The sequence below is a fragment of the Ovis aries genome, chromosome 22 (genome assembly GCF_016772045.2).
Source record: "Ovis aries strain OAR_USU_Benz2616 breed Rambouillet chromosome 22, ARS-UI_Ramb_v3.0, whole genome shotgun sequence".
Taxonomy (NCBI): Eukaryota; Metazoa; Chordata; class Mammalia; order Artiodactyla; family Bovidae; genus Ovis; species Ovis aries.
Window position 1 is genome coordinate 34289154 of NC_056075.1, and position 11344 is coordinate 34300497.

The window sequence follows — 11344 nt, forward strand, 5'->3', positions numbered from 1 at the left end:
GGCCTAGGTGCCCAAAGTTACTTTCAATTCCTACCTTTCAAAAGTATACACTTTAATTACAATCATGTGACCACTAAGTAATATAATAACACTTTTAAGGTATTGAGGGGTGTCGAATCCTACATATGAATATTCACTGGAAGGACCGAATGAATAAATCTTCATAGTTTTAAAGTTTTAAAACTTCATAGTTTTAAAAAATCTTCAACTTCACCACCTCATCTTCACCATCCTTCACCGTTTTCAGCTGAAGCTCCAATACTTTGGCCATGTGATACTAAGAGTGGGCTCATTGGAAAAGACCCTGATGCTGGAAAAAGATTGAGGGCAGGAGGAGAAGGAGGCGACAGAGGATGAGATGGTTGGACGGCATCTCTGACTCAACAGACATGAGTTTGAACAAGCTCTGGGAGATAGCGAAGGACAGGGAAGCCTGGCATGCTGCAGTTCATGGGCTTGCAACAGTCAGACACGACTTAGCAACTGAACAACAACATATTGAATGGGTGTGGAAGGGGAGACATAATTCAGTCTGTAACATGTGCTCCCAGTATCAGAGCCATGGGATATTGGCAGGTCCACAGTGAGCCTATACTTCACACAGAGCATTAACTGAGCCCACCACTGAGTGTCTATTACTTCCCACACCCTAACCCCTCATTGGCTGTCCTTCCCATCTTTGCTACCAGTGTTGAGACCAATTTCCTAGTGCATCCCGGGAAAGGAAGGGGCCGGGCCCTGGTAGGGCAGGGTGGCCAAAGCTCTTCCATCTCTGGGCGGATGTGCCAGGCTGTTAACAGGCATCTCTCTGGTAGGCCCCTGTGACTCACAGCCCTGCCAGAATGGAGGCACGTGTGTTCCAGAAGGACCGGACAGGTACAACTGCCTCTGCCCGCCAGCCTTTGGAAGGGAAGCCAACTGCGGTACGTGTGCCCGGGACTTCCCAAACTCCAGTTATTGGGGAGCAGTGGAGTCCGGGCTCCTGCTGTTTGTCTGCAACCCTGTTAGCCACTAGGTAGGAAGTGGCCCATGAACAGAGGAGCCTGGTGGGCTATAGTCCACGGGGTCGCAAAGAGTTGGACACGACTGAGCGACTTCACTTTCACTTTCAGGAAGTGGCCCAGGAGTTAGTGCATTTCAAGTACACCACTGAGCTGATGTCTCAGATGATACCCTGAGGGCTCCAGGGTATAACTCGGGGGTTAGAGGTCTGGGTAGGACACGGCCCCTAGCTTCTTAGCTTTAGAATGGCCACTGCTTGATCTGTGGGCACCAGAGAGCCCAGCTGTAGGCTGGAGCCAGCCCATCAGGTTCATGGTTCTGGGCAGCGTCGCTTCCCCCCTCTTCCAGAATAGGAATGAGAAGCCCCAACCCGTCTTGATTTTAAAACTGTGAAGATTATAATTGACTACTGCCCGGTGGTTATGGGAGTTTGCAATAAGGTTCCGTACGTAAAGTGCTCAGCACAATGCTTGACACAGAGGATGGGACTTGTTAAATAATAGCTTTCTAAAAACTGTCACGCTAGGTCAATTGGAGACTTATCTGGGAAAAAGTATATCTTGATTCCCGTGCCACACAAGTTACACAAAAATCAATTTCAGATGGATCATTGATTTACGTGTAGAGAGCAAAGCTGTGAAGCTTCTGGAAGAAAACATAGGAGCCTGTTTTCATGATTTGGGGGTGGACAGAGATTTCTCCAACAGGACACAAGAAGCACTAAGCATAGTGGGGGAAGAGTATAGATTCTATTTTTCTTTTGAAACAGAGGTGAGACAGCGAGACCCTGGGTGGGAGCCGGGAGCCCTGTCTAACTCGGTATTGGGCTCTGGTCACTAGCCTTTGGAGCCTCAGTGTCATGGCCCCATCCCTCTCCTAGGAGGGGGGTGGCTCAGCCCCACGTGGGGTTGGGCATCCCAGGTGGGACGGTGGTTCGCGTGCTCCCCAGGGTGACTGCGGCTGTGTCCCGGCAGCTCTGAATCTGAGTCTGGAGTGCAGAGTGGACGTCCTGTTCCTGCTGGCCGGCTCAGCAGACGCCACCCCGGAGGGCTTCCAGCGGGCCAAGGCCTTCGTGAAGCGGTTTGTGCGGGCAGCCCTGGCCGGAGACTCCCGGGCGCGTGTGGGTGTTGCCCTCTATGGCGCAGAGCTGACCGTGGCCGTGCCGGTGGGCGAGTATCAGGACGTGCCGGACCTGGTCCGGAGCCTCGACGGCCTGCACTTTGACGGTGGAGCCACCCTGACGGGCCGGGCCCTGCAGCAGGTGGCAGAGCGTGGCTTCGGGAGTGCCCCCAGGACAGGCCTGGACCGGCCTCAGCGGGCGGTGGTCTTGATGACCGAGGCACGCTCCCAGGACGAGGTGGCCGGCCCGGCGGGCTTCGCGAGGGCCCGGGAGCTGCTGCTGCTGGGTGTGGGCAGCGAGGACGTGCGGGCGGAACTGGAGATGATCACTGGCGGCGCGGAGAGCGTGCTGACCTACACCAGCCCGCAGGACCTATTCGACCAAATCCCAAAGCTGCAGGGCAAGCTGTGCAGCCGGCCACGCCCAGGTAGGGACCATCCCCACACCCGTGCCAACTGCGGGCCAGCCCCTCCTGACCCGGGGGCCAGCCGGCCAGTGGTAGAACCTTCCACCTTTTGGTAGGGACTTAACCAGGGCCTCTGATGCAGGCTGGAGCCGCAGCCCCATTTTTTTTTCATATACGAGCCTTGTGATGAGTAACTTCTCAGTTTTGTTGTTGTTCAGTCGCTAAGTCATGTCTGACTCTTTGCAACCCCGTGGATCCTTTGTCCTCCACTGTCTCCCAGAGTTTGCTCAAATTCAAGTCCCCTGAGTTGTGATGCTGTCTAACCATCTCATTTTACTGGTCACCACAATCTGACAAATAGTAGCACCTCCTGAGGGGCTTTTATGAGGATTACATAGGGCAAGCAAGATGCACAATAGTACAGAGTAAGCTCAGAGTGTGCACTCAGAATTGCAGGTATCACTGTTATTAATTTTTATTGTTATAGTTAATAAGGAGCTCTGAACCTACTAAGTGTAACTCTAGAAAGGCAGCTTCCCAGTTTCTTTTTGACAAGAAAGAAATGCATTCCCAGTACACACATGTGCCTATACGAGCATAAATGTCTAGAACAAGCCAAGCCTTTCCTGCAATGCTACTTGCCATTTCTACCTGAGATGCATTCTGAAATCATTCTGTTCTATAACCCATGTTGATTTCCATGACCCACCACTAGAGGGTGCCCTGGAAAACAAAACCTGGGTGTAGATATCCCCATCAGGGGTGGGGGCCTGGCCCATGGTCAGACAGGAGTAGGTGAAACTCACCCTCCACAGCGCTCCCGACTTCTCCTCTAAAGAAGCTGCATGTGGATTTCAGCTTCTCAGCCCCAGGTGTCACTCTCACCAATGGTGAGACATTCCCTCCTGCTGGGGGAAGGACAGGGCTCTCTGCCTGCCCACCTCCACTGTGCCCCTCCAGTCTTATCTTCCCTTGGCAGCCAGAGGATTTTTAAAAAAATAGTTTTAGATTCACAGAAAAACTGTGACAATGGTAGAGTTCACCTGTGTTCCATCTCCAGTGTCCCTCTTGTAAGATGTTAACCAGGTACAGTTGTCACAATTAATGAACCAACATTGATGTTGTTCAGTTGCTTAGTTGTGTCCAACCCTTTGCAACCTCGTGGACTATAGCACGCCAGGCTTCCCTGTCCTTCACCATCTCCTGGAGTTTGCTCAGTCTCATGTCCACTGAGTTAGTGATGCCATCCAACCGTCTCATCCTCTGGTGCCCCCTTCTCCTCCTGCCTTCAATCCTTCCCAGCATCCATGTCTTTTCTAATGAGTTGGGTGTTGCCATCAGGTGGCCAAAGTATCGGAACTTCAACTTCAGTATCAGTCCTTCCAATGACTATTCAGGACTGATTTTCTTTAGGATTGATTGGTTTGATCACCTTGCTGTCCAAGGGACTCTCAAGAGTCTTCTCCAGCACTGCAATTCAAAAGCATCAATTCTTTGGTGCTCAGCCTTCTTTATGGTCCAACTCACACATTTGTACATGACTACTGGAAAAACTGTAGCTTTGAGTGTCTGGACCTTTGTTGGCCAAGTGATATCTCTGCTTTTTAATATGATGTCTAGGTTTGTCATAGCTTTCCTTCCAAGGAGCATCTTTTAATTTCATGGCTGCAGTCACTCATCTGCTGGAGCCCAAGGAAATAAAATCTGTCCCTGTTTCCACTTTTCCCCTTCTATTTGCCATGAAGTGATGGGGCTGAGTGCCATGATCTTAGTTTTTTGAGTTTTAAGGCAGCTTTTTCACTCTCCTCTTTCACCCTCATCAAGAAGCTCTTTAGTTTCTCTTTGCTTTATGCCATTAGAGTGATATCAGAATATATGAGGTTGTTGCTGTTTCTCCCAGCAATTTCAGTTTGTGCTTCATCCAGCCTGGCATTTCCCTTGATGTACTCTAGTAGCCTATAGGTTAAATAAGCAAGGTGACAATATATAGCTTTGATGTACTCCTTTCCCAATTTGGAACCAGTCAGTTGTTCCATGTCTGGTCCTAACTGTTGCTTCTTGACCTATAGAGTGATCTGGTATTCCCATCTCTTTAAGAATTTTCCACAGTTTGTTGTGATCCACATAGTCAAAGCTTTAGTGTAGTCAATGAAACAGATGTTTTTCTGGAATTCCCTAGCTTTCTCTATGATCCAGTGAATGTTAGCAATTTGATCTGTGGTTCCTCTGCCTTTTCTAAACCCATCTTGTACATCTGGAAGTTCTCGGTTCAGGTACTGCTGAAGACTGACCTGAAGGATTTTGAGTATTACCTTGCTAGCATGCAAATTGAGTACAGTTATGCAGTAGTTTGAACATTCTTTGCATTGCCTTTCTTTGGGACTGGAATGAAAACTGACCTTTTCCAGTCGTGTGGCCACTGAGTTTTCCAAATTTGCTGCTATATTGAGTGCAGCACTTTAACAGCATCATTTTTAAAGATTTGAAATAGCTCAGCTGGAATTCCATCACTTCCACTCGCTTTATTGGTAATAATGCTTCCTAAGGCCCATTTTACTTCACACACCAAGATGTCTGGCTCTAGGTGAGTACCCACACCATCGTGGTTATCCAGGTCATTAAGACCTTTTTGGTATAGTTTTTCTGTGTATTCTTGCCGCCTCTTCTTAATCTCTTTGCTTCTGTTAGCTCCTTGCCATTTCTGTCCTTTATTGTGTCCATTTTTGCGTGAAATGTTCCCTTGGTATCTCCAATATTCTTGGAAAGGTCTCTAATCTTTCCCAGTCTATTTATTTCTTTACATTGTTCACTTAAGAAGGCCTTCTGTTCTCTCTTTGCTATTCTCTGGAACTCTGCATTCAGTGGGGTATATCTTTCTATTTCTCCTTTCCTTTTTGCTTCTTTTCTTTTCTCAGCTATTTGTAAAGCCTCCTCAGAAAACCCATTTTGCCTTCTTGCATTTCTTTCTCTTGGGGATGCTTTTGGTCACTGCCTCCTGTACAGTGATACAAACCTCTCTCCATAGTTGGTCATTATTTATTACAGTCTGCACTTTATTCCAACTTCCTTAGTTGTTACCTAATGTCTTTTTTCTGTTCCAAGGATCCCATCCAGGATAAATTTTATATTTAGTCTTCCTGTCTTCTTAGACTCCTCTTGGCTATGATGGTTTCTCGGACTCTTCTCATGCTAGAGTGGTTTTAAAAAACTAGTAAGTCAGACCCTCTTACTGCATACTTTACTCCTGGTGGGCTATAGTCCATGGGGTCACAAGAATCGGACACAACTTAGCAACTAAACCACCACTGCCATACAGTTCATGGCACCTGGAGGCGTAGATTGAGCCTCAGAGCCCCACGGCTTACATCAGCAGTTGTTTATTCCTCTCCCATCACAGTTCAGAGGTGAGCAGCCTGGGCCGGCAGGATGGTTCAGCTGTCTGTTAACTCCAGGGCCGCTGTTTCTCAGACAGCAGGAAGAGGGCAGAGGGGAAGTGGAAGGCAGGCAGCTTCCTTTTGGGGATATAACTTGGAAATTGCAGTTACTTTCCATTACATCCCATCGGAGAGAACTATCACGTGGCCACATCCAGCTGCCAGAGGGGAGGCTGAGGATGGTCCAGCTGAGCCTTCGTGTGTCCTGCTTTTCTTCCAGGAGAGGGTGGAGGCCGGATGCTGCGGTGGAGACCGGCCGACCTGGGCTCTGATCACCCCAGAACAGCACACCCCCGCCCCGGCTACCCCCTGAGGGCCGCTTTGCTTGTTCTACAGGCTGCCAGGCCCAGTCGCTGGACCTGGCCTTCATGCTGGACGCCTCGGTCTCAGTGGGGCCTGAGAACTTCGCCCAGATGCAGAGCTTCGTGAGAAGCTGCGCCCTCCGGTTTGACGTGAACCCCGATGTGACGCAGATCGGCCTGGTGGTGTACGGCGGCCACGTCCAGACAGCCTTCGGGCTGGACGCCCACCTCAGCCGTGCTGCAGTGCTGCGGGCCCTGAGCCAGGCCCCCTACCTGGGAGGGGTGGGCTCGGCAGGCACGGCCTTGCTGCACATCTATGACAAGGTGATGACGGTCCAGGGCGGCGCCCGGCCTGGCGTCCCCAAGGCGGTGGTGGTGGTCACGGGTGGGAGCGGGGTGGAGGACGCGGCTGTCCCAGCCCAGAAGCTGAGGGACAACGGCGTCTCGGTCTTGGTGGTGGGTGTGGGGCCCGTCCTGAGGGAGGCACTGCGGAGGCTCGCGGGTCCCCGCGACGCCCTGATCCACGTGGCAGCCTACGCAGACCTGAGCCACCACCAGGATGCACTCATCGAATGGATATGCAGAGGTGAGTGGGGGGAATCCGCAACTTCAGGGTTGCCTCCGAAGGGTGGACCTCAGCCAGAGCCTTCATGGACATCCCTACGGGGACAGCAGCTCCTCCCAACTACTGGGGACTTTCCATGTGCCGGGCTCTGTGCTAAATCCCATGTGGGAGGCACACACAAGTCCCCTTTTAAGGTGCAGAGAATTTTAGACAAGTATCTCTCCCCAAACTTAATAAATGCTGCTGCTAAGTCGCTTCAGTCGTGTCCGACTCTGTGCAACCCCACAGACGGCACCCCACCTAAAAAGAAGAGATTTGTTAGGATATCCACCAAGACCCCAGGATGGCACGGACCTTGCTAGGAACAGACACAGCCAGGGTAGCCTGACTTCAAGCCTCCTTTTACTAGGAACATTCTCTGCACCTTTTAAAAAGCCTGTGGCCGTAATGATGATAGTGAGCACTGCTGTGTGCTCAGCCCATCTTAAAGAAAGCGGCTGCTTGCCTGCAGGAAAGCTGAATGGAGGCTGGGGCCCACTCATGTGCTCACCTGTGGCTCAAGGGCCCACAGAGCCACTGTGACGTGTAAGACCCTGCTCCTGTGGCCTCACCTTTGTCTGGGTGAGGGTAGGGTCCGCAGGGCTGACCCAGGCTGGGTCTGCTGACACGTCCTCCCGTCCTCCCTTGCAGAAGCCAAGCGGCCAGTTAACCTCTGCAAACCCAGCCCATGCATGAACGAGGGCACCTGTGTCCTGCGCAACGGAAGCTACCGCTGCGAGTGCCAGGGTGGCTGGGAGGGCCCCCACTGCGAGAACCGTGAGTGTGGCATCAGCTCCCACGTAGGGGCTGGGGTGGTGGTCTCAGTCCTCCTGTTCCCCAGGACTGTAGCCAAAGGAGGCTCTAGGGCATCGATGGAAGGAGTCAGTCATTGGTTCATTCATACATGAAACATTTAGTGGGTGCCCCCTACATCCCAGGTGCCATGCTGGGTGAGAGGAACAGAGCAGGAAACAAGACATTGAGAATCTCTGCCCTCCTGAGGGTTCTAGTGAGGGAGAGACAACCGGTAAGTACAGCATGTAGTGTAGTAGATGGTGCTGAGCACTGAAGAATTGATGCTTTTGAACTGTGGTGTTGGAGAAGGCTCTTGAGAGTCCTTTGGACTGCAAGGAGATCCACCCAGTCCATCCTAAAGGAAGTCTATCCTGAATATTCATTGGAAGGACTGATGCTGAAGCTTCAATCCTTTGGCCACCTAACTTGAAGAACTGACTCCTTGGAAAAGACCCTGATGCTGGGAAAGATTGAAGACAGGAGGAGAAGGGGACGACAGAGGATGAGATGGTTGAATGGTATCACTGACTCAATGGACATGACTTTGAGGAAGCTCAGTGAGTTGGTGATGGACAGGGAAGCCTGGTGTGCTGCAGTCCATGGGGTAGCAAAGAGTCAGACACGACTGAGCAACTGAACGGAACACACTGATGAAAATCCGAGGAGACTGTTGGGGAGGAGCACAGTGGACACAGAGTAACCGGAACACAGGCAGAGGACATGGGCACAGGTTCGAGTGGGTGGGTGGATGGGGCAGTGGAAGTTGCTGGGAGTTCTTTTTTTGAGTGTCTATTTGCTCAACAGAGAGTGAGGGCATGGAGGAGGTGCTGGAGGTTTGAGGAAAGAAGAGAATTAGTAACCATTTAGGAGAGAGGAGACTAGAGTACAGACATAGAAAAATGATTGTTGCACAGCCTCCTAGGTGACCCCTGTGACTGCTGCTCATGAATTTAAAGGTAGAAAAGCCAGCAACAGCCAGTGGACGATTCGCATTGGAGCCCTGCGTTTGCAGGCCCTGGCAGAGGTGGTTTTCCTAATACGGGGAGGGCTGTGAGGGGCACTTTCTGCTTGGCTTAGCCTAAGCGCAAGGCACAATGGGGCCCATAAGGTTGCTAGTTGGTTAAGAAGAGGACTCAGACCCTCACATCCTCAAAGTTCACTTCTTTCCTAGGGGCCTTGAGAGGAGATGCCCTTAAGGCACGTGGCTCCGGCCGAGAGCCTGCAGGAGGGCAGCCACTGAGCCCCTCCCAGCTGGGCCTACAAAGAAGGCGTGGGCCCCCTGGGCACTGAAAGGGAGCCTACCCTCAGCAGAGCACCCTGTCTGTGGTCTCTGCCTCCAGCCCCATCTGAACCCTCCTGCCCACTGTCCTGCCCCAGGGAGAAGAGAGGGCTCAGCTGCAGACAGAGCTACCCAGGGACATGGTAGCAGCTGGTTACCCCCTTCACGACCACACTGAGAACTCTTCACATGTTTTGCTGACCGAATTGTGCACTGTTGAGCTGGTGCCATCTGCCGCGTGTCCCCCGAGGAGCAGCAGAGGAACCTGGAGACTTCTGATGGCCTGTTTGAAGCTCACGTTGCCCACGGTGATGGCTAAACAGGACATTCCTGGGACAGTTATGCCCAAGAAGGCAGTGATGACAGACCCCTGACTCGATGATGGCATCTCAGGATGGACGGAGGGTGGACTTTTAAACACATCTTTCCCCGAAGATGCTCCAGATGCATTCATTCTATAGTTTGAAGAGGGGCTTGGGCGGCATCGTGACTTGTTCTGGTGACGGGATCCCTGTGTGGGACTTGGAAAGGCCTCAGACTGGAAGGAGACTGACTGACCAGCTCTTTGCCTGAGGGGGAGGGGCTGAGTGTGCAAACAGCCCTGGGGGGGGAGGGGCTAAGTGTGCAAACAGCCCTGGACCTGAGGGGCACCTAAGGTGACCAGCACTCCCTTCGAGAGGCTTCTTAGTGTTTACTTAAGAGGGTTCATTGTGGGGTGTTTCTTGAGTGCCTGTCTTACTCTCCCTTTGGGGGTCAAAAAGGAGCAGAATTCTTAAACTCAGTCAAGGTAGAACAAAGAGATTTGAGGGGTTGGCTTTTTTCGATATAGATCTTATGCTGCCTTGGTTTTAGTTTTGTTTTTCATACCTGGTTTTAAAAGGAATATTTCAAGAAGTGACATTGGTTGTGTTTATTTAACAGGAGCATTTGTCCCTAAATGGCAAAAAGGCTTAGATAGCATATTCTCTGGCGAACTGGATATTTGCTTATCCCACAGTCCTTAACAAATCAATTCTCTGCCCAGGTGGTCGAGTTGGGAGTTGGTTTTCAGTAGAAGCCTTTGCAGAGCTCTGATTTAAATCCAGACACTTTATCATAGTTTTTATTTTTAATGTAAATACCTTAATGTGATGTTTTATGGGCAAACATTCGAGGCCACGTTGATTTAAATACTGCTTTTAGCTTTAAGAACTTCAGGATTTCCGGTGCAAAGTACTTGGAAGGTCATCACTGTGGTTTTATTAGATGTTAAAAACAAGTCCAGTGTGCCAAGCACTGTGCATGACAGTTATTTCCATTCCAGTCGTTGCCTTCTGCCAAGGTAAAAGCAATATCAGAGCAGAGTCACGTGCCCACCCGGTAGGTGCTGATGGCTGATGTTAGAGAATTCCATTGTCTTCTACATCAACAGCAGTTTAATCATTTCATAATGTAGGCTCTTTGTCTGGCTCAGGGTTGATATTTGGATGTCCCATTTGAACTGGACTTAAAAACCGCACAAAACTGGGCCCTGGGCCTAGCCTAACATATTAAAGACCTTACTGTTGCTATTTTTAGGTTTCAGCCCTTGGGGTGAAAAAAAATTTTAACCTTTTCTAGCGAAGGTGCTGCTGGAGTTTAACCCTTTCTGGGTTCTAGTAGTGGAAGAGGGAACTCCTGACAAGATAACTTTAAGTGATCTTTTCCCAGCTAACCCTTTTTCTTTCTTTTTAAAGAAACTGGCTTTTATTTTAATTACATAATATACAAATATGTTCTCCTTGTAAAAACTTAAACATTGCAGATAGATCATAAGTCTTTTATTTTCTCCAAATGATCTTTATCCCAGCCAGCTGCTTTAGTTTGAATAGCTGACTCTGCTTTGCTAGAAAGATAGCATTTACAAGTAATGACAGTTTTGTCTCTCCTTTTGAAATTTTATACTACTTTTTCTTGTCATTTTGCATTGTCTAGGACCTCCAGAATGATGTTTTAACAAGTAGTGGACTGTAGCTGGTTCTTGACTTGAAAGGACGTTTTTATCATTGTTACTCTCTGTGCATTACTTGATAAGGAATGCTTGCTTCTATTCCTGGATTACAGAGTGTTTATTAGGAGTATTGAGATTTGTGGTTTGCATTTCTGCTCCCTTTGAGATGTTTTTTCCACATTTGATTGGTTAATATGATAAAATGCCTATTTGTATTTTCAGTTGGTGAACCACCTTTGATTTCTTGGATAAATGCTATTTGGTTGCAATGTCTGGTTCTTTAAACACTGCTGAATTTCATTTGCCAATATTTTAAAGTTTTTTTTCAATCTATGTTCAAAAATGAGATTGTCTTTTATAATATATTGGAATGTTTTTCTTTTATGTGTTGGAATTTTAGTATCAGAGCTGTGCTAACTTTCTAAAATGAAAA

At 49.4% G+C, this 11344-nt stretch overlaps 1 protein-coding gene across 4 annotated transcripts in view; it reads left to right on the forward strand.

Annotated features, from left to right (window-relative positions):
* Positions 1-11180, forward strand: part of VWA2 (von Willebrand factor A domain containing 2) — a 52020-nt gene extending 40840 nt beyond the window's left edge. For 3 of the 4 annotated variants that reach the window (XM_042239054.2, XM_042239052.2, XM_027960311.3), the window contains 5 exons: positions 816-923; positions 1977-2549; positions 6299-6850; positions 7520-7645; positions 8835-11180. In XM_042239054.2, coding sequence (XP_042094988.1) covers positions 816-923; positions 1977-2549; positions 6299-6850; positions 7520-7645; positions 8835-8953 — 1478 coding nt within the window. In that variant the 3' untranslated portion in view covers positions 8954-11180. The remainder of the gene's footprint in view (positions 1-815; positions 924-1976; positions 2550-6298; positions 6851-7519; positions 7646-8834) is intronic. The other variant, XM_042239053.2, reaches the window with a different exon arrangement.
* The last annotated feature ends 164 nt before the right edge of the window (positions 11181-11344 follow it).